Here is a 21,879-nt window from a genome sequence, read left to right as displayed (position 1 = left end):
CTTCCCGGAGCGGGCACCCAACCACTGGTCCCACTCCCGCGGGCAAGCCGGGCAGCCCCGCCCCAGCGCCGCCCCCGAACCGCGGTGGCGCCTGCGCCTGCCGGGCCCTCTAGCCCGACCGGTTCGGCCGCGCCGGGGCTCGGATTTCAAAGCCTGGGCTCCATTCCTGGTGAATGGGCCGGAGCTCGCCCGGTCTTTCCCACAGACCCCTCCCGCCACGGCCCTGCCCCGCCCCTCCCCGCGGCCCTCCCTCCGTGCGTCCACGTGACGTCCAAGCCTCGGCGGCTCGGATTACGGACGCCGCTCCATTCCCCGCGCCGAGGCTGCGCCGCCAACTGCCCGCGCCGCGCCCCCCGCGCCGCCCGCCAGCCCCGCCGCGACATGGCCCGCGCCGCCCCGCGGCGGCCCGCGATCCCCGAGCGCGGCGCGCCCGGCCGCTGAGCGCAGCCCGGAGGCTGCAGGCCCGACCCGGCCTCGGAGCGAAAGCCGCCGCGGCCCGGGTCCCCGCGCCCAGCCTGTGCCCCGCCGCCGCCGCTGCCGCCCGGCCCGAGCATGGAGACGGCGGAGAAGGAGTGCGGCGCCCTGGGAGGGCTCTTCCAGGCCATCGTCAACGACATGAAGGTAACGGGGCGCGGCGGGGCTGGCCACCCTGCGGGCGCGCGGGTGCTTATGCGGGTGCGTGCCCCCTCTGGGGACGCGTGGCGGAGGGCAGCCGTGCCCCGCTGTGTCCGTGCGCCGCCGTGTCTGTTTGTCCTTGTCTGAGCGCGTCTGGCCTGCGACTGCCGTGCGCCCGGGTCTCTGGGTGCCCGTCTTGGGGGTGTGGGTGCTCGTGTGTCGGGGTGTCCGTGCGGTGTCCGGGGTCCAAGCCCCGGGTCGCCCGGGTCGCAGCGCCCCCTTGGGGACCAGACCCGAGCCTGCGCACACGCGGGCTCCCCGCGCCCCAGACCCCCAAACCATGAATGGGGTTTGGCTCCGGGAGCGACTCCACGGCCCTTTAACGGGCCCGGGGTCTCCGGCCTCCGCCCCCTAACACCACCATCCCCCCTACTCCCCCGCCCACGACGGCCCGGGAGCCCAGACAATGCTGTCACCGCCAAAGCAGGGAAAAATAATAAAGCAGGGAACCGTTAACTCCTTCCCTGCCGGCCTCGGCCTCCTCACCCGCTGCCTGGGTCCCCCAAAACAAGCTCCAGGACTCCAAGGTCTCCACGATGAGCGTTCCTGCATCCCAAGGCTTCTGTCCCCACCTTGGGAGGAGGAGGGAGAAGGTTGGGTTGATGGAGCAGCCCCAGGGAAGGGCTACTCTTGCTCCGGGCTGTCAGCTCCAGCCCCTCTCCATGATTGCCCAAGGTCAGGCTGCAGCGGGCCACCAATTCCTGGCCCACCGCTGGCTCACCAGGTGGGGAAACTGAGGCCTGGGAATGGCTCAAGGTCATTAAGGAGACTGCTGGACACTCCCTGACCTCATCCCTCACTGGTGGTCTAGGGAGTGAGGGGGATCCTCTCCCCCAAAGAGGCTAGGGTTTGGCAGCTCCGATGACACGACGGGGGCCAGGAGGCAGCATTTCTACCCTTCCCCTCTGGGGCAGGCCTGTGGGGCAGGGGACGAGCAGGGGAGAGAACTGGGACCTCGCCAGACCCCCGCCCTTACAGCCTATCTCACACTCCCAAGTACACAACATAGAATCCTACCGTGACGTCGCAGGCCCCGGGAGGACACACCACAGTGCCCAAGCAGGCCCTTGGGGGGGCTCTCCCAGTGCTGCCAGGAGAACAGCCCCAGGGGCAGCTGCCAGATCCCTGCACCCCACCCCCCACCCCCAAGAGAACTGGAGCCACCCGCACTGGGAACTACAGGGTTAGCAGCATGCATAGGTGCCACTCACTGCCCCCGTATAGGGTGCTCCCCCGAGAGCTCCGTCCCCTGCAACTCCACTCCAAGCTGCTTCTGCCGGCCCCCAAAAGTCCTGGCCTCTCTCTGCCCTCCGCAGCCCCTCCTGCCCTGTGGACATCACAGCCCTGGCACCGGGTTTCCATCCTGGGACCAAGCAGCCCAGACAACCCTCCCCCACCCATTCCCAGGGCTGGCAGAGGGGGACCTTCCCACACCCTCCTCCTTCTGGCATCCTCTCCACAAACACTGCAGAGAGCAGCAGCTTTCGCACAGAGCAGAGGGGCAGGACTGTCTCCCTCCCTCTCCAGGCAATTTGCAAGGCACTTTGGGATGAGATAGAAGGAATTGGGCCCAGATTGTAACAAGTGACTGAGGCAGGATTTTCTGATGTGTGGAAGCAAACTGGGAGAGGTTTCACCTGCGGTGATGCCAAGTCCTGATATACCTACGACACATGCATGTGTTTGGGCCAGGGACAGAGCAGGGGACCGGGCCACCTGGAGGTCGATCATCTGGATTTGAGGGACAGCTTCTGGCTGTTTCCTTCTGTGGCCTGAGCCACAGAAGCAGCAGGGTTTCCGTAGAGGAATGTGGCCAGGTTGAGGAGACTGAGCTTACCTGTGAGGCCCCTCCACACAGGGCAAGCACAGCCACCGCACGGCCACAGCACGGCCACCGCACGGCCACAGGCCCCACAACAGCACACCCTGGCCCCCCTAGAGGCCCAGACCCTGGCGTGGGAGAGGCAGAGTAGGGGGAAGAGGACCTACACCTGGAGCCTGGGGCGGCCTGGAGGAGGACAGTAGCTCAGGGATCGGGAGGGGGCCCTCGGGAGCTTTCCTTGCCTGCTGTGCCTCATTTAGCTCAGATGCCCATCAAATCCCAGAGAAGGGCAGGGACTTGCCCAAGATGACCGGGCTGGGTGTGGCACCCAGGGCTGTGCCTCAGCCCCAGGCCTCACCTTCAGCAGCACTGGCCCATCCAGAAAACAGGGTCATAATCTTTGCCTGCCCTCGAGAGTGGGGAGTGTCACCTAGACACATAGGCCCTGGCCAGGTGGGAGAGGCTCCTGGCAGGGAAGCAGGGGTCAAGTATCTGCTCTGTCCGCCAGCATTAACCTAGCATTTACTGTGTGCTGGGCACTGTGCTAGTGCTTTCCATGCAGTCTCCATACTGACCTGCTGACATCGGTGCACTTCCCATCCTGACCTTACCGGTGAGCAGACAGGCTCAGAGAGGACGCCCTGGCCCAAGGCCACCCAGAAAGCCCCCTCTCTGGGATTGCAGCCTGAGTCGCTCATCTGCACAGCCTAGGGCTCGGTTAGAGACAGTGTCCGGGTACCAGGGGCCTGGGGCCCAGCAGCCTGCCTACTGGTCTCATCCCATGCACTTGAGCACCTCTAGTGAGCATGTAACCTCTCCCCTCCAGAGCAGCCCACTGCTCTGGGGGCAGAGCTGGGCGTCTCTCCCATCCATGTAGTTCCTGCCCCCTACCCACCCTCGATGCCCAGATATTCGTCTCCCCGCATCCCAGAAGTGTGGGGGGGGGATCCCTGACTTGTAGTGACCAGTCAGACGGGATCAGATCCTGACCCTGGCACTTGATGGCCTTGAGGAAGCCGGTTAATCTCTCTGAGCCTCAGTTTCCTCATCTGTAGAATGGGGGTGACAACAGTATTCATTTCACAGGGTCATTGTAAGAATTCCATGCGATCACACAGTGCCTGGCCCACCACACGCTCTTGATCGACAGACAGTAGCAGTCCCTGTCACTAGTGATAACAAACCAGAGTCCTAGAATCTGACAGCCAGGGTGTGGCCCACGTGAGGGCACAGGTCCAGGTGAAGACTGAGGACACCCCTGGGGCTCTGGCTGCTTCGGCCCCTCAACCTCACCTCTGGGGTCCTCATGAGTTACCAGTGGGGGGTGGAGTCTCAGGTCCTTAGAGACCCAGGTGCTCCTGTCCATCTGCTGAGGAGGGGCCGGGCCTGGCCTCCCCCATGCCCCGTCCTGTCCGCTCTCCACCGGGAAAGCCAAGGCTGTGAGGATCTGGGATGGAGCCATCCTGACTGGGCAGAAGCGTCGGGGTGGGCCCCAGCCAGGGACTTTAATGGGGTAGGGACCTGTGTCTTCCCAGCTTCTCCCAGCCTGCTGCCCTCTGAGACTGCCCAGAGGCTGCTGGGGGTGCTTAGGTTTTCTGGGGGCCAGAACGGTGCCTCTGGACCCCTGTACCCACAGCATCATCCCTCCTCCCTGGAGGTCTTGGCAAGGCTTAGGGCTGAGGGTGTTGAGGTGAGGGAGGGCACCAGGCCCTCAGGACTGTCAGGGGCGGCCTCCCGGGCTCCTTTACCCTGAGCCGTGCCGCATGGAGACAGCCCACGCACAGCCTCCCCCTTCCCGCTCCAGCCTGTGTGAACTTCTCAAATATTTGCTTTCCCTGGCCACTGGTTGGGCTGGGCTGGGAGGGGAGGGAGTTTCTGAGGCTCCCAGAAGCTGCCCTGTCCTCTCCACCCCTGCAGGCTGGCCCTGTGTTTCCAGCCCGGCAGAGCCTCCCTCTGAGGCCTTGGGGACTGGGGTCTCTGCCTTCCCCCTTTCCACCGGAAAGGCCCCAGCTCCCAGCATCCCATCCCACATGGAAGGGAAGGTCGGAAGCACTTTGGGGCCAGGGGCTTTGCCGGCCTGAGGCTCCCCTTCAAGAATCAAGTCTTCCACAGGGCCATTGGGCCAGAACCCAACAGCCATGCGAGGGCCCATTAGCCAGAAAAACCCCTTGATCTCACTGGACAATTTGGTCACCAAGAGCCTGGCTTCCCTACTGGGAAACCCCCTCCCAACTCAGAACTTTGGGCCAGGCTGGGATAAAGGCCACACTGTGTCCCCAGGAGGGGAGGAGAACCGGGGGTGGAGAAAGGTGGCTCTGTTGGCCGCACAAGGCCCCATTCAGCCTGGGGCCTGACTGTCCCAGGCAGGCTGGCCAGGCTCTGAAGCAGCCATAGCCTCCCTGGGCCTGGGAGCCACTTCTGCTGGCCCGGGATGGATGGATGGCCGGGCTGGCAGTTGCTTCCAGGGCACAGGGTGGGGGCCCCAGAGGCCCCAGTTTAGACCTGGCATGCCTTGAGCCCTGGCACTGTGCCTCTGCCCCCATGCCATGTGGACCATCCTGGGCTGTGTCGGGGGAACATAGTGCCCCTCATGTGGCTCAGCCCAGATTCCCTGCCAGGCCCCTCCCATCCCCGAGGAGACAGGACCTGCCATTCACTGCTTCCATCTCCGTTGAGGATGTGGGCCGCCATTGCAGACAGTGGGCCAGAGTTCCTGACCGTCAGGAAGGGAGGAATGGGCAGAGGTGCCTGTTCCCAGGGCCAGGCCTCCTTCATGCCCCAGGTCTCTGTGCTTGGTCGCCTGTCCCCCTAGAGAGCCCAGGAGCCTTCCTCTCCACAGGGGCAGGGCTGCTGTCTCAGAAACTGCCCAGAGTCTGGACCCAGGCATGTGGGGAGCCCAGCTCAGGTAGAGCCCTGCAGTCCTCATGGAGTCTCCCTTCCTCTCCCATCTCTGCAGAGCTCCTACCCCATCTGGGAGGACTTCAACTCCAAGGCCACAAAGCTGCATTCCCAGCTGAGGTGAGGCTGCTGAGGGTGCCCCAGCTGGGGAGGGAATGGGTAGAAAAGACACCTCACCCACAGACCATCCCGCTGTCCATCTCCCCAGGACCACTGTGCTGGCTGCTGTGGCCTTCCTGGATGCCTTCCAGAAAGTGGCTGACATGGCCACCAACACCCGAGGTAGGCAGGGGGCATGGCTGGAGGTTGGGGATGCCCCAGGTTGGGCTTGGAAGCTGGAAAGGCTGAGTGGAATAGAAACCGGGAAGAGGACACCAGGCCCAGAGTCGGGACCTTGAGTTCTGCTCCCTAATGGAATGGGCTTTTTGTGGAGAGAGTGAGCCTCTCGTCATTAGAGGCATGCAAGCAGGAGTGGGCGAAAGATGACAGGATGTTACAAAGGGGGGTTCCCTTCTCGCTTCTGGGCGTCTGGTTTGACCCCTCAGCCACAGTTGTTCATGCTTCCCTACGGTGAGTTTGACTGTGGCTTCTTCTTTTCCACCCCCTTCTGCCAGTTCTGAGAGCACAGAGGGCAGGTGAACATTCCCTGTTGGCCTTGGCATCTCCTCTGCATTCTGGTCTGAGTAGCAGGGACCTGGGTCCCCTGCTCCTTCGGGTGGTGAGAACCAAGGCAGTGGGCGCGTGCTGGCACTCTCACACCTGCATCTGGGCACACCGGGAGGGGGTTCCTGGTAGGGCAGGAGGGGATTTTGGTTGGTCTTTGATGCCAGCCTCTCCCAGCTGGGGTGAAGAGCAGCTCCTGGCCCGACCAGCAGAGCAGCCGCAGCTGCAGGAGGCTGGCATAGCCAGGATGCGCAGGACCTGGGGCCCGTACGGAGGAGGGCCTTGGTAAATACTGAGAAAAGATCAAGTCGCCTGCTGAGGCCGGCAGGATTGCGGAAAGCTGGGGGGTGGGGCGCGGGGTGCCGGCTCGGCCTTCTCGGGCCGGTGCGCCCCCTCGTGGCCCGAGGCCGGGACTGCAGAAGCCCCGGCGGGCCCGTTCACATGCTGCGCGCTTGCCTCGCCAGGGGCCACGCGGGATATCGGCTCGGCGCTCACGCGCATGTGCATGCGCCACCGCAGCATCGAGACCAAGCTGCGGCAGTTCACCAAGTGAGTGGGCGCTGCGGTCGGGGAGGGGGGCGTGTCACGGGGACACCTCCGTGGTGGCCCTGACCCTCTTGCCCCCGCCCACAGTGCGCTTCTGGAGAGCCTCATCAACCCACTGCAGGAGCGCATCGAGGACTGGAAGAAGTCGGCCAACCAGCTGGACAAGGACCACGCAAAAGGTGGGTCTGGGGCTCGGCCGTGCTTCCCGCCCCACACTGGGCGGAAACCGCCGTCACAGGGCTCCTTTCTCATCCCTTGCACAGAGTACAAACGAGCCAGGCATGAGATCAAGAAGAAATCTTCAGACACGCTGAAGCTGCAGAAGAAAGCACGCAAAGGTAGAGCCCAGAGCTGGCCCACAGAGGCATAGCCCCACGGGGCCCCGCTCTGTCTTCCCCGCCGCCCTGAGGGGCGCCCCAGGGCATCATCCTGGCCTGAGGGGCCCTATCCCGCACACAGGACCCTCCAACCTGTTGGGTGGGGCAGAGGGAGCACCTTGCACCCCAGACCCGACCCAGGACCTCCCCTCCCAGGGAGGCAGCAGGAGGCCAACAGGCCCAGGACCCCCAGGCGCCCCCAGGCCCCCCCAGGCCCCACCCCCCCACCCCCAGGAGCGGCTCTGTCCATCCGGCTGTCTTTCACACATTCTTTCTTTCTCTGTCTCTCCTCTCCTCTCCTCGTCCCAATCCTTCCTGTAGAGCTACTTGGTAAGTCAGATGTCCATCCCTCCAGCTGCTCCTCCCGTCCTTGTCGTCCTTGTCGCATTTGTCTGTCTCCCCCAGCTCAGGGCCATTGGAAGGAGCCTCTCCAGGCCAAGGAAGAGCGAGGAAGGCGGTCGGTCCAGCGAGGGAGGGGCCTGGGGCACAGTCCCCTTGGGGCCCCTGGGGCCCCTGGCCAGGGATGAGTCCGGGGCCACTGCTGGGTCAGTCTGCCAGGCCAAGAGGGGTTGGACCGGGCAGGGTGGGGACACAGGCCCTGGCTGCCCCGCCCCCACCAGGCCCTCCCAGAGTCCTTACCTCTTGCCCCCCCACTTCCTGTCTCGCTGTCTCCTTTACATCATCTTCTTGCCTCTCCCTGTCTCTCTCGCCGCTTCTTGGTGTCGCTGTTGCTGTCCTTGTGCATCATTCCCTGAGCTGAGTGGGGACCCATACGGAGGCACCCCGTTCCCTGTCCCCTGGGCCCAGCCCCTAGCCCTCTTGGCCCCTACACCCCCTCGTGGCCTGGCCTACAGCTGCGCCCCCCACGCTCTCCTTTGTCCTGCTTCCCTTCCTCCTCCCTGTGCCCTGGGACGTGAGGGGCCACCACCCCACGGGCAGTGAGGGTATCCTGGGGGGTGGAAGTCTCAGCTCTTGTGGAGGCTGCCACTGGGCTCTCCTGAGCGCAGCTGCTCCAAGGGCGGCCCTGGGGCTGCCCAGGGCTCTGCTCACCCCAGGACCTGGGTGGCTTCGCAGCTTTGGTATCTTTCCTGTGTGCTTTGTTTATCTGTCCTCTCTGTCTGCTCTGGGTACCAGCCCTTCCACAAGCCCCAGCATCCCGACTGCCCTCCCCAACCCCCTGGCCCCCATGGCAGTACCCAGCCCCACGGCCAGGGACACCACCACGGGGTCTGAGCTGTGGATGCAGTGGGCCAGGCCGGCATCCCCAGCGTGGCCTCTCCTCCCAACCCCTCCAGGGAAAGGAGACCTGCAGCCCCAGCTGGACAGTGCCCTGCAGGACGTGAACGACATGTACCTGCTGCTGGAGGAGACGGAGAAGCAGGCGGTGCGCCGGGCCCTGACTGAGGAGCGTGGCCGCTTCTGCACCTTCATCACCTTCCTGCAGCCTGTGGTGGTGGGTTCCTCGGGGACAGAGAGGCGTTCTGAGCGTCTTCCACCATTGGGCTAGTTGAGGGGTTCCCAAGAACCATGATTTGGGAGCCCCCATCAGCCCAAGCAGTGTTGGTTGGTGGGAAGGGGTGAGGGAGGGGAGACCCGGGGTGGCCTGGTCCACCAGGGTGCGTGGGCAGGGGCGGGGCCGAGAGGCTGACTTACTGTTCCATCAGAACGGCGAGCTGACCATGCTGGGAGAGATCACCCACCTGCAGGGCATCATCGATGACCTGGTGGTGCTGACCGCGGAGCCACACAAGCTGCCCCCCGCCAGCGAGCAGGTGCGGCCAGCCCTGGGGACAGGACAGGGGAGGGGATGGCTTGCCCTTGGTTGGGGATGATAGAGGAGAAAAGGGGACAGCATTTGGGGGAGGCAGCTGGACACAGAGGACCACCTTCTGTGGGGATCTAGGAGCATCTGCCCAGGTGAGGGGTGGTGTGCCCAGGACCCAATGGGGGCTTGTATATCAAGAGCAGAAGTCCCAGATCTGCAGGATCCTCCTGAGCAAGCAAGGCCTGATGATGCCTACCTGCCATCCACACCCAGACCCGTCAGCTCCCCTAGACCCAGACGCTCCTGCCCCCACGTGCCACCCTGCCCACTTCACCTCACCACCGTGCTCCCATTGCACTAGGGTCAGCCCTACCTGACAGCGCCGTGGCGTTGCTCTCACTAGGCGCCTACTGTGTGCCCAGCCCACACGGAGCACTTCCCATGGGTTGCCTCATTTATTCACCCCAGTGGCCCTCTAAAATAGGAATGATTGGCTGCATTTCACAGGAGAAACCCAGGAGAGAGCCAGGAACTTGCCCGAGAGCAGAGCAGAGCCAGGATTTGAACCCCGTGGTGTCCTTCATGGTCACTCTGGCCTGGCTCCTCTGCCAGCGACAGTGAGTCCTCAGGAGCACCAGGTTCTCCCATGTCCTGGCCTGCGTAGCTTCCCTGAGAAGCAGAGGGGGCAGAATCTCCCCAGGCATCCCCCCCAGCCCTCTGGCAGCCCTGCTTCCTGCCCCTGAGTGAGGAGCTTGTGTTAGGAAAAGGCTGGGGGGCAGGGGGCTTCAGACTCCCAGGGATCTTCTTTTGGGCCCAGTTCTCAATTGGGAAGACAGCCGGGGGCCTCTGGCCCTACTAGCCCTCAGAGGGGAGGCCCAGGAAAATGATGAGGCTTTCTGCAGGGCAGGGCTGCTTCCAGTGACCCCATTCATGTCCCCATCCAGGTGATCAAAGACTTGAAGGGCTCAGACTACAGCTGGTCCTACCAGACCCCACCCTCATCGCCCAGCAGCTCCAGCTCCCGGAAGTCCAGTATGTGCAGGTCAGTGGGGGGCTGAAGTGGGGTGCAGGGAGGGGCAGGGGTACTGCAGCAAGGAATCGGGAAGGTCCCACCAAAACTGCATCAAGAATAGCTTCAGGGCCCCAGAATCCACACAACTCCTATGTCATCAAGGAATCTGCAAGCATAGGGGAAACTACTCTCGTCGCAAGACTGCTGCTAGTGCGGGCGTGTGTTGGGGGCGGGCGGAGGGGCAGCAGCTTCGTTTATGGAGCAATAAGTACGCACCAGGTGCTGTGCTAAACGCTTTATGCATTTTCTTCATTGAATCCTAACACCACCGTATCAGGTATGGTGTTGTCTCCATTTCACAGAAGGGAAAGCTGAGGTACAAAATCCCAGCATTTAACCACTAGACTCTGCCAGGCTCAGCACTGTGCTGGGACGGTAGTAAGAATCTAAGATGGGGAGGGCTGTGGAGGTGTCGGGGAACATGTGCTGAGGCTACAGGCTTACTACCTTATGGACACTGCAGCCTGGGTGGTTCCTGAGAGCTGGTGCCTGGGCAGCTGCCACGGGCCCGAACCTCAGCCTACGCTGGGCCCTGAGGTCTTGCAGAGCCAGCGAGAGGCCAAAGGTCTTGCTCAGTCACCGGTCAGGCTCAGGCTCAGGAGCACTTCCTGGGTGGGACTTGGAGAGCTATTTAAGATCAAGGCTCCTCGGCGGGAGGGCAGTGAGCATAGCGCAAGTTACTGGCAGGGAGACCCCTCTGTGCCAGGCACCCTTTCCCCAGATCCACCTTGGCTGGGCAACTGGGGCATGGGCAATAAGCCAGGCACAGCAGTCAGCTGCTCCTGCAGCGAGAGGAGGGTCCACGTCAACTGGCGGCTCTTCAGACCCCGGGTGGGTGACTGGCACAGGAGCAGAGAGTTGATTGCAGGGGACACCCACGACCAAGGGTGGAGCCTGGGCACCTTCCCGGTCATGCTCAGGAGGAAGGTGACCTTCATTGCCAGGAACGTTGCCCAGGGATGAAATGGTTGCATAGAGGATATGAACTACAGAGGGCTGGACGCCCTTCAGGGGGCGGAAAGGATGAGGGCAATGGTGAGTCCAAGACCCACACAGACCGTCACCACGCAGTAGACGTTCAATTAGGATTTGATGGCAAATATCAGACTTTGAGAAGACAGTCATGATCAGACTTATGTCTGGTTGTAGCTTAACTGGGAAACTGATGCTGGGTGACTCCGTTTCCTCCTTGTTAACCTAAGGTCTACTCTTCTTGATGGCAGAGTAGGAGGTAGCTCTGGGGTGCTCCGGGGGCAGGCGCTGGGCCAGCTCTTCAGTGTGGTCCCTTGCCCAGGCCCCACCCTGTCCCACAGTCCTGGAACCCAGCTCCTCTGTGGCACTTTGGTCTCAGGACCTTGTAGTCTGACATTGTCTTTTCCTTCCTTTGCCCCTCACCTCTCTCCCCCACCCTCGTCTGTCACCCTTCCACACACACCCCTGTGTCTCCCTGTCTGGCTGCTGTGCGCCCCCCTTCACTCCCCCAGCGCCCCCAGCAGCAGTAGCAGTGCCAAGGGTGGAGGAGCCCCATGGCCTGGGGGTGCCCAAACATACTCACCTGGTTCCACCTGTCGCTACCGCAGCCTGGCACAGCCGGCCACCGCCAGCGCCCGCCTCTCCAGCGTCTCCTCCCACGACTCTGGCTTCATCTCCCAGGATGCCACCTACTCCAAGCCCCCCTCGCCCATGCCTTCAGACATCACCAGCCAGGTGAGGGGGCATCTGCTGAACCACCTGGGGTAGGGTGCAGTGGCCTCATGCCAGCCTCAGGCCATCCACATCGGGGGCCACCTATGGCTGTTGAGACTAGCCCTGGAGTTCCCCAGGGCCACCACATTGAGGACCAACCTGAACTCACTGCCTCAAGCCTAGGTCTTGGAGCAGCTTACCAGCTCTGGCACCTTGTGACCCTCCCCCTGCATAGGCTGGCTGTGATGGAGTGGCTGGCCCTAGGAGGTACCCCCAGGAGCCCCAGGATCTGCAGACATCCTCCCCCTTCTCCACACTTTGGCCAGCTCATTCTGAACACAGAGACTGGCCCAAGAATCTCTTCAGATGCAGGCTCGGATCCTGCAGCCTCAGTGGGATGGAAACAGAGAACTACAGCAGGAGACAGAGGGAGGTCAGGCCACATGCCCAGGGTGCTGTCCTTCCCCGTCATGGCAAGTGCCTCCATTTGAGCTCAGCATTCTCTCTTTTCCTGCTCTCTTGCCCAAGGATGTCCCCACTGCATTGCCAGTCTCCCCTCCTCTGCTGGCTCATTCCTATCAGTACACTAACACATGCTCTGGTATCATCCATCTTAAAAGCCCTCCCTTCCTCCATGTTCTCCTCCAGCCACCTAGTCTCTCCTTCACGGCAAAACTTCTCAAAAGATTTGTCCACACTGACCACCTCTACCTCATTCCCCATTCACTCCTGTCTGCTTTACCTATCAGTAGTTGAAAAGCTGGAATTGTTCATTTCTCCCATTAGTTCTATCCGTTTGCTTTATATATTTTGAGACTATCTTATTAGGTGCATACAACTTCAAAATGTTAACTCTCCTTAGTGAACTGAATCTCCTAATGTGATGTAGTTGATTTTCTGTTACTTTTATGTTTTCTAGCTTAAAGTCTGTTTCGTTATTACTACCGCTCCTTCAGCTTTATTTTGCTCAATATTTATGGTACCATTTTCTGTCTCAGCTTTTAAGCTCACTGTGTCCTTATGTTTTAGATGAGTTTCTTATAAACAGCATATGCCTAGATTTTCTTTTCTTATCCAATCTGACAATCTCTTAATTGACATTTTTAGTCCATTCATATTTATTATGATTACTGGCAATATTTAGACTTCTGTCTTACTTTTTTCTTTCTATTCATTCTGCTTTTTCTGTGCTTCTTTTATCTCTTCTCTTGCTTTTTGTTTTTTCCTTTCCCCATTATTTTCCTTCTACTGGATTTTAAGTTATACTTCTTATTTCATTTCTTTTACAGGTTACCTTGAAATTTTACCATGCATCCGTAGCAAAGTCACAGCCCCACCTCCTGAATAATTCAAGGACCTTAACATATATTTTAACTTCAGTCACCCACTCCCTCCCCTTATTAGCTATATATATCTCCTTTTTAATCGTCCCCATGATTGACATTTTTCTTCTTAATTTTATCATTATTTTATACATACAGTATCTGTTTAGATTTACCCATATGTGTTTATACTTTTTTTGTTCATTTTTTCCTTGTATCCCATCTTCCTTCTAAGGTCACTTTCCTTCTTTCTAAAGTAAAATATGTCCTTTAGAAGTTCTTTTAGAATGGGTCTGTAGTAGTAAACTCTCAGTCTTTGTTTATCTGTAAATATGCTTTATATTTTTCCTCTTTCTTGAAAGTTAGTTTTGCCAGGGGTGCAATTCTGGGGTGACAGTTACTCCGTTTCCACATTTTGAAGATATATTCCCCCCATGTTCTGGCTTCTGTGGCTGGTTGTAACGTCCGCTGTCAGTCACTGTTGTGCCTTTGTGAATGATCTGACTTCTCTCTCTGGCCACTTTAGTTTTTCTACAATGTATCTAATTGTGGATTTGTTTTTGTTTAACCTCACTTGGTGTGTTTGTGTTTCTCTATCTCTGTATTCATGTTTTTCATTTGTTCTAGGAATTTTCAACCATTATCTCTTTTTTTATATATATATATATATATATATATATAAATTTATTTATTTATTTATTTTTGGCTGAGTTGGGTCTTTGTTGCGCGCGGGCTTTCTCTAGTTGCAGCGAGTGGGGGCTACTCTTCATCGCGGTGTGCAGGCTTCTCATTGCGGTGACTTCTCTTGTTGCGGAGCACAGGCTTTAGACGTGCAGGCCTCAGTAGTTGTGGCTTGCGGGCTCTAGAGCGCAGGCTCAGTAGTTGTGGTACACAGGCTTAGTTGCTCCGCAGCATGTGGGATCTTCCTGGACCAGGGTTCGAACCTGTGTCCCCTGCATTGACAGGCAGGTTCTTAACCACTGCACCACCAGGGAAGCCTGTCAACCATTATCTCTTTATTCTTACTTTCATTTGTGTGTTTCTTTACTCTCATATTTCCCATCTCTTTGTTTCTCTGGATAATTTCTTCAGGTTCATCTTCCAATGTACTTTTTCTCTATTTTATAGCTATTTAACTTATCCATTAAGGGTTTGTGTTTTTTTAATTTTGAAATAATTTTAGCCTTGTAGAAAATCTGTAAAAAGAGTGCAGAGTTCCCACCCACCCTCCCCACAGTCTCCCCAGATGTTAACATCTCATGTAACTACCAAACAATTTTCAAAACCAGGAAATTAACACAGGCACAATACTGTTAACTAGTCAACAGACTCTTTTCACATTTTGCCAGCTTTCTCACTAACGTCCTTTTCCTGGTCCAGGAGTCCAGGATCCAACACAGGACCCTACCTTGCATTTTATTATTGTCTCTCTTTAGGCTTCTCCAGTCTGTAATGGCTCCTCAGTCCCTCTTAAATGACTTTTGAATACTGGTTATGTATTTCGTAGAATATCCCTCATCTCGAGTGTCTCTGATGTCTTCCCGTAATTAAATGGGCAGGAAGAGCACAGCAGTGGTTTACTGCTATTCCACCTCCTCACCAGACCTTGGTATCCTTTTCATTTGAGCCATTCTGATAGGTGTTATATCATATTGCCCTGTGTTTTTAATTTGTATTTCCCTGATGACTAATGAGGTTGAACACCTTTTCATACTTTAAAGGCCATTTGGATATCCTCCTTTTGTGAAGGACCTGTTCAGATCTTTTGCTTATTTTTCTCTCCTAGGTTGTCTTTTTCTTGTTGATTTGTAGAACTTCTTATATATTGTGGATACAAGTCTTTTCATCTGATAATCTTCTCTGATTCTGTGGGTTGCTGTTTTACTCCCTTAATGGGGTCTTTTAATGACCTAAAGTTCTTAATTTTAATGTGTCCAATTTATCCATTTTTTTCAATTGTTATTGCTTTTTCTGTCCTGTTTGAGGTATTTTTGTGTACTCCAAGGTCACAAAGATGTCTTCCTCCAAAAAAAGCCTTTTTGTTTTACCTTTTTTTCATTTAGATCTGCAGCTCATCTGGAATTGATTGTGTGTGTGTGTGTGTGTGTGCGTGTGTGTGTGGTGAGGTAGAGGTCATTTTTTCCATATGAATATCTAATTGACAATTTTTTGAAAATACCATCTTTTCCTCCACTGCACTGTAGTGTGTTACCTTTGTCATAAACAGGTGTCTGTGAATGCATAGCTGTTTCTGGAGTTTGTATTCTATCCCACTGGTTGATTTGTCTGTTCTTGTACCAATACCACACCATCTTAATTATTAATAGCGTTATAAAAAATCTTGATATCTGGTAATAAAAGTCCTCCAGGGCTTCCCTGGTGGTGCAGTGGTTGAGAGTCTGCCTGCCAACGCAGGGGACACGGGTTCGTGCTCTGGTCTGGGAAGATCCCACATGCTGTGGAGCGGCTAGGCCCGTGAGCCATGGCCACTGAGCCTGCGCGTCCGGAGCCTGTGCTCCGCAACAGGAGAGGCCACAACAGTGAGAGGCCCGCGAACCCCCCCCCAAAAAAAAAAAAAAAGTCCTCCAGCTTTGATATTCTTCAATATTACCTTGTCAATTTTTGGCCCTTTGCATTTCCTTATAAATTTTAATATCAGCTTGTCAGTTTCCACTAAAAAAAAAACTAAAAAACAAAAAACAACCCCTGGGATTCTGACTGGGATTACATATGTCTCTCCATTTATTATGGCTTTACCTTCTCTCAATAGTATTTTGCAGTTTTCATGTGAGGATCTTGCACATCTACTGCTGGATTTTTTGCCCTGGGTATTTGATGTTTATTGATGCTATTTTAAATTATTTTGGCTTTTTCAGAGTCTTTTACTTGTTTTTTAGCTGCTGATATTTAGCAATTTGATTTTTTTCTATGTTCATCTTGTATCCAATAACCTCGCTAAAAACACATATTAGTTCTTTTGAATATTCTATAATACATACACAGTCATGTCTTTTACAAACAACTATTTTCTTCTTTTCCAATCCTTTTGCTTTTTACTTCTTTTTCATGCTTTACTGCACTGCTAGAATTTCCAGTGCTAAATAGAAATGGTGATAGTGGGCATCCTTATCTTTTTCCAACCTCAGAAAGAAAAGTATTGATATTTTTGTGGATAACTCTTTATCAGATTAAGGAAGTTCCTTTCTGTTGCTAGTCTAAGTATTTTGTTTTCCATGAATGGGTGTTGAATTTTTCCGTTGAGTTTTCCAAATACTTTTTTCCTTTTATTTTTTATTTTTGTCTTAACAATTATATTGGTAAAATTCTAAATGTGTTTATTATTTCCTCCGAATCCTTACCTATAGAGTTTAGTTCCTTTTATTTTAGTCATCTTGGCTCATCATAAACTATTAAAAAGATCTGGGAGTCTAAACCAGGATGATTTAGAGAATCTTACTTGGCTGGTACAGGATCTGGAGAGGTGCTACTGATTAGTTCCCTTCCAGGTTTAATTTGGGTCATCGACAGGGTGAGCTCTCCACCTTGCCACTTGCCCAGTCTCAACCACAGTGCTGAAGCCAGCCTCTGCCCTGAGGACCCTCATGGTCCTGTTTCTGCCCTTGCTTTTTTCTTCATTCTTTGTTTTTGTTGTTCTTTTGTTATTTATGTATTTATTTATTTGGCTGCGCCGGGTCTTAGTTGCGGCATGCATGTGGGATCTAGTTCCCTGACCAGGAATCAAACCCAGGCCCCCTGCACTGGGAGCGTGGAGACTTAACCACTGGACCACCGGGGAAGTCCCTCTTGGTTGTTTTGAGTTGGGGGGCCTCCAGGGCACCTAGTTCCTGCCCCTGTCCAGAGCAGGAGCCTCCTGGGCACCCTCGGTCCTGTCCGCAGTGGGCTTGTGCCCCACCATCCTGTGAAACAGTTCTGGAGGTCTGCACACACACCCCTCTGCCTCATCTGCACGGACCCCCAGCAGCTGAGCACAACTGACCCTCCCTCCTTTGCGCGTCAGGTTCTTCCCCTGATTCTGTGACACCACCTGCTCGTGGTCTTCCTCCACACCACCAGCAGCTCCTGTCACTCTTCTTCGCTGGGCCATCCTCTTCTTCCAAAGCACTGAATGTCGGCCTGACGTCCTTGAACCTTTTCTCTAACCACCGTCATCCTGACTGCCTAGGTGACCTTATTCTGTCCGACGGCTGCTGGATTTGTGGTTCCAAACCTGACTTCTCCCTAAACTCCAGACTGTAAATACAATTGCCTGCATTGCATCTGGGCATAGATACCTAACAGGCAGCTCAGCTTAACATGTATAGGATGGAACTCTGGACTGTATTCCTCCCCCAGGCCTGCCCTTCTGAGAAAACAGTGACACATCAACCCAGCAGTTCAAGCCAGCACCCCGCTGCCCTCCTTAGTATCGCTCTTTCCCTGCCCACCACATCCAGGCCATCAGCAGCCAGTCCTCTTGTTAATCCTCAAAGTGTGTGGTTATTGGGCTGGGCTGGGGGGCAGGTCATTGCCCATGGCGTGTGCTCTGGGTGCTGCCTTCCACTGCATATGCTCACGGCCGTGGCCGTGGCCCTGGAGGGCGTGGGGTGGGGATGCTGAGTCAGCAGGCCCTGCTGCGTGCCAGCGCTGTGACCAGATCTATTCCCTCCTCTTTTCCTGCCTCCCCGCCCATCTGCCTGCCTGCTCACCTCTGCGTGGCAGAAGTCCTCCAGCTCAGCATCCTCCGAGGCCTCGGAAACCTGCCAGTCCGTCAGCGAGTGCAGCTCCCCTACCACGGTCAGTGCTTCCCACCCACAGCGGGACACAGGGAGGGCCCAGGTTCAACCAGAGGGGCGTGCACGAAGCACTTGCTCCCCGCGAGACAGGCCTCCTGGGCACCACCTGCAGCCACTCCCCACACGCTCACATCTTCCCCTCCCGGGGCTCCTCATCCTGCCCATGGGCCTGGCAGGACTGGGGTGTCACAGCGCCCTCTGTGCTCTGTCCTTGGCCATGATTGTGAGCCTGAGGCCCCATGTGGGTCTGGAAACCCTGAACCTCAACAACAGTGAGGGCCCCCTTGGCCATGCCCTGCAGGACTGGGCCAAGGCCGGCCCCCACGAGCAGCCCTCAGGCAGCACCCTGCAGCGGAGGAAGGACCGAGTGGAGCTCCTCCGAGACACAGAGCCAGGCCCGGCCAGCGGGGGCACCCTGGGCCCCAGTGGAGAGGAGGCCCCACGACCCCGCATGTCCCCTGCCACCATCGCAGCCAAGGTAAGCGGCATCTCCCTGGGCAGCCCATCCAGGGCCCCACCTTCACTCCTAGGTCAGCTCCAGGAGGCCAGGCAAGTGGTCGCAGGGCCAGCTCAGACCGCTCAGCCTGTTGGGGGCTGCCTGCAGTCCGGGCTGAGGGGGAAGTGGGGAGCAAGGCTTCAGCCTGCAGTCTTACCACCCCCAGCACGGTGAGGAGGTGTCCCCCGCGGCCAGTGATCTGGCCATGGTGCTGACCCGCGGCCTGAGCCTGGAGCACCAGAAGAGCAGCCGGGACTCCCTGCAGTACTCGAGCGGCTACAGCACGCAGACCACCACACCCTCCTGCTCCGAGGACACCATCCCCTCCCAAGGTAGGCCCTGGGGGCCGGGGGCAGGCGGCTGGGCCTTCACAGACCCCTAGGGCCCCAGGCCCACCGCATCCCTTGCCCCCCAGGCTCCGACTACGACTGCTACTCAGTGAACGGGGACGCAGACGGGGAGGGCCCACCCGAGTTCGACAAGTCGTCCACCATCCCTCGCAACAGCAACATCGCCCAGAACTACCGCCGCCTGATCCAGACCAAGCGCCCGGCCTCCACTGCGGGGCTGCCCACCGCCGGGCTGCCCACCACGTCGGGCGCACCCCCTGGCGTGGCCACCATCCGCCGCACTCCCTCCACCAAGCCCGCCGTGCGCCGCACCCTCTCCAGCGCCGGCCCCATCCCCATCCGGCCGCCCATTGTCCCCGTGAAGACACCCACGGTGCCCGACTCCCCCGGCTACGTGGGGCCCACGCGGGCGGGCAGCGAGGAGTGCGTCTTCTACACTGATGAGGCCGCCTCGCCCCTGGCCCCGGACCTGGCCAGGGCCTCCCCGAAGAGGCTCAGCCTGCCCAACACAGCCTGGGGCAGCCCGTCCCCCGAGGCCGCCAGCTACCCGGGGCCGGGGGCCGGGCTGGCAGCCGAGGACGACGAGGAGCAGCAGCAGCAGCAGCAGCTGGCCGCCAACCGGCACAGCCTGGTGGAGAAGCTCGGGGAGCTGGTGGCCGGCGCCCATGCCCTGGGCGAGGGCCAGTTCCCCTTCCCCACTGCCCTGTCGGCCACCCCCGTGGAGGAGACTCCCACCCCGCCCCCCGCTGCCACCAGCGACCCCCCGGCTGAAGACATGCTGGTGGCCATCCGGCGTGGGGTGCGGCTCCGCAGGACCGTCACCAATGACAGGTCGGCGCCCCGCATCTTGTGATCCCACCCTCTGGCCCGGGTGAGGCAAGTGGCCTGGTCAGTGGGCAGCGACCACTCAGAGCAGAGGCACAGGAGAGAGCAGAGCCAGGCAAGCTTTTTTTTTTTTTTTTAAAGTGATACGGGGCAAAGCTACTTTATTGGAAAGAGACACTCATCTTGGATTTCAAGGTTTAAACAGGAAATGACTTTAACAAACCTCGCCAGGACAGAGCCTGCAGGCCTGGAACTTGGATTTGGAGCCTGTTTCAACCTGTGCTTGCCCACTCTGTCCTTCCTCTTCCTCCTTTCGGGCCCTGCCTTTTCCTGGTGTGGGTGAGCCCCCGAGCCACGCTCCCCGCCCACAGCAGCGAGGCCGGGCCAGCCTCTCCCGGTCCCACCAGCCTGGCTGGGCCCGCAGTGCCACCGCTTAGCTAGCCTGGCCCAGCTTCTCGCCACCTCCCCAGGGACGGTGGCCTCAGGCTCTTCCGGAATGCTAGCCCATCGCGCCCTGAGCCCCCTCCTCCTCCCTCCTCTGTCGTCTCATCTCTCTGCCTCTCCAGGCTCCTCTCCGTCGGGGAGCAGGGCCCACGGGGAGCAGCTGTGCAAGGGCCAGGGGCCCAACCGGCTAAGGTATCTGGTTTGCTGAGAAAGCTCTACGGGATGGCTGGCTGTTGGGGGCGGGGGCGGGGTGGGGGAGGTTGCAGCTGGGAGCCCAGCCGCCGTCGCTGCCGTCGTCGTCGTCGTCGTCGTCGTCGTCGTCGTCGTCGTCGTCGTCGTCGTTGTCGTCGTCGGGGAAAGGGGCCTGGGCCCAAGTCAAGCCTCTTGGGGAAAACATGCAGGGGACCTGCTTGGAGGAGGCTGGGGACCCTAAAGCAGCATCCCCTCCCCCCAGGGGTGGCTGGGGTTGGAGGCAGGGCGGGGCTGGGCAGCAGGGAAGGAGTCCAGAGGCTAGAGGTCACCTGGCCAGTCCCCCAGGAGCTGCTTTCGGATGCCGTCGCCATCCGGGCACATGGTGACCAACCCTGGTGATGGTTTCAGCCACCTCTGGGGATGGGGGCTGGAGCTGGGGGTGGGGGGAGGGACGGGAGGGGGTTCTTTTATGAACACAAAATGAGCTGACCGGACAAGGACTGCTTGTGGGGACAGGGTAGACGGTACAGGGTGTGTCCAAGAGTGCCTGAGGGACGGGGGGGGCCCACACTGGCCGTTGGGCCTGTGGCAAGAGGAGGGCCTAACAGCTCTGGAGCCGAGAGAGCAGCTCTTCTCTCCAGCGTCCGGAGCAAAGCCGCAGTGAGGTTGGAAAGGGCTGGGGGCTGGGCCTCCTGCCAGTCTGCTGTGGACCAAGTTGGGGGGGCAGTCAGGGGAGATTAGCTTTGACTCTGTTGTCAGAGGAGCTGCCCTCCCAGGATGGTCCGGGCGGCGGGGAGCGAGGTGGCGAGTGCCCCCACACCATGTTGCGCGCCAGCTCCAAGCAGGTAAAAGCACGTGTGCCAAGGGCGAGCGGAGGACTTCCTGCGGCCCTGCAAGGCAGCCCAGGGCGGCAGGGTCATGGGGCAGGGGCCCCTCCCGGGGTCAGGAGAGCTGGCTTTTCCTGGTCTGGATGGAGCCCGGGCTCCTGGTAGTTCTTGTGCCGGAAACTGGGGTCCAGGCACAGCAGCCAGGCGGGTGTGGGGAACCAAGGATGCCCCTGAGTGGATGGAGCCCCGCGGGGTCCCCGAAGGCGGGTGGAGAACGGTACCTGTAAGTCGCTAGGTCGGAGAAAGGAGACTTGCCGAGCGCACCACAGCTGGAGGAGGGCCGGGCGAGGATGGGGCCAGGAGAGCAGATGGCCTGTATTTGAAGGCTTGGGGCGGGGCTTACAGTGCCCCTCACCACAGGGTTTGCCCAGGCGGGCTGTTTTAAGATGCAGGTTATGTGATGTGAGCAGGGTAAGGGGCAGTGGGGTGGGGGGAGAGCTGAGTCCCCATGAGGAAGAGCTTGCCCCTGGGGAGGGGGGTGGCTTCGGAGACCCAGGGAGGGGGTGGGTGCGGCACAGCTGCCCCCCACCCACCCATACTCCAGTGGCGCCTTTCCCCTCCAAGCCCCACCCAGGGCTGTACATAACTCCTCCATCCCCTTGATCGCCTTGCATCCATTTAGTGACCACCTTGCAGGCCCACCCCTTTGGGATCCGAGCCAGCCATCCCGCATCACAAACTTTGGTTTGGGGGACTTCTTTACGTTTGTTTCATTTTTCTTTTTGTACAGAGAAATATTCTTTTCAAAAAGTGTCTTTTGACTGAAGTAACTTTTCTGGTGCTGTTAACTTGTTCCTTTTTTTAATTTATTTCCCCACCCCAGGCCCCCCCTCCTGGTTCCTACTCACTTTTTCTTCCCTCCACCACCCCCTCACCACCCCCATCCCATCTGAACCATTTTGTTTCTTTTCTTTCTGTCCGTTTTTGGATAAATGATCCTCTCCTCCCCCACCACGCCCCTGCAACCCACCCTCTCCTTGATTTAAATAGTCACCGCTACAAGTAACAAATGCACTGTGAAGATTCCAGTATTAATAAAGTTGTACTGTAATTAACACCCCTGCCT

The 21,879-nt window shown here is 58.0% G+C and overlaps 1 protein-coding gene across 2 annotated transcripts; it reads left to right on the top strand.

Moving 5' to 3' along the window:
• Positions 1-425: 425 nt before the first annotated feature.
• On the top strand, positions 426-21,870 carry MTSS2 (MTSS I-BAR domain containing 2). Of its 2 annotated transcripts, none has more exons than XM_081215475.1 (14): positions 426-621; positions 5,454-5,515; positions 5,604-5,677; positions 6,523-6,607; positions 6,692-6,783; positions 6,868-6,942; positions 8,277-8,434; positions 8,646-8,753; positions 9,691-9,788; positions 11,303-11,525; positions 17,546-17,620; positions 17,921-18,097; positions 18,282-18,447; positions 18,531-21,870. In XM_081215475.1, the coding sequence occupies exons 1-14, from the start codon at positions 553-555 to the stop codon at positions 19,316-19,318; spliced, it is 2,250 nt and encodes a 749-aa protein (XP_081071601.1). In that variant the 5' UTR covers positions 426-552; the 3' UTR covers positions 19,319-21,870. The 2 variants fall into 2 exon arrangements, with proteins under 2 accessions (XP_081071601.1, XP_081071602.1); XM_081215476.1 differs by having other exon boundaries at positions 429-621; positions 11,399-11,525.
• The last annotated feature ends 9 nt before the right edge of the window (positions 21,871-21,879 follow it).

This window comes from Mesoplodon bidens (assembly GCF_964165515.1).
Source record: "Mesoplodon bidens genome assembly, chromosome: 18".
NCBI lineage: Eukaryota > Metazoa > Chordata > Mammalia > Artiodactyla > Ziphiidae > Mesoplodon > Mesoplodon bidens.
The sequence above is the reverse complement of the archived record's forward strand: the minus strand, read 5'-3'. Positions and strand labels throughout refer to the sequence as shown.

Excerpts from the sequence above, each read along its gene's own strand:
- MTSS2 (XM_081215475.1), top strand. The coding sequence starts at position 553 with ATGGAGACGGCGGAGAAGGAGTGCGGCGCCCTGGGAGGGCTCTTCCAG. Across the intron at positions 6,784-6,867 it reads GGACAAGGACCACGCAAAAG|AGTACAAACGAGCCAGGCAT; the intron begins GTGGGTCTGGGG and ends TCCCTTGCACAG. Across the intron at positions 17,621-17,920 it reads AGTGCAGCTCCCCTACCACG|GACTGGGCCAAGGCCGGCCC; the intron begins GTCAGTGCTTCC and ends CATGCCCTGCAG.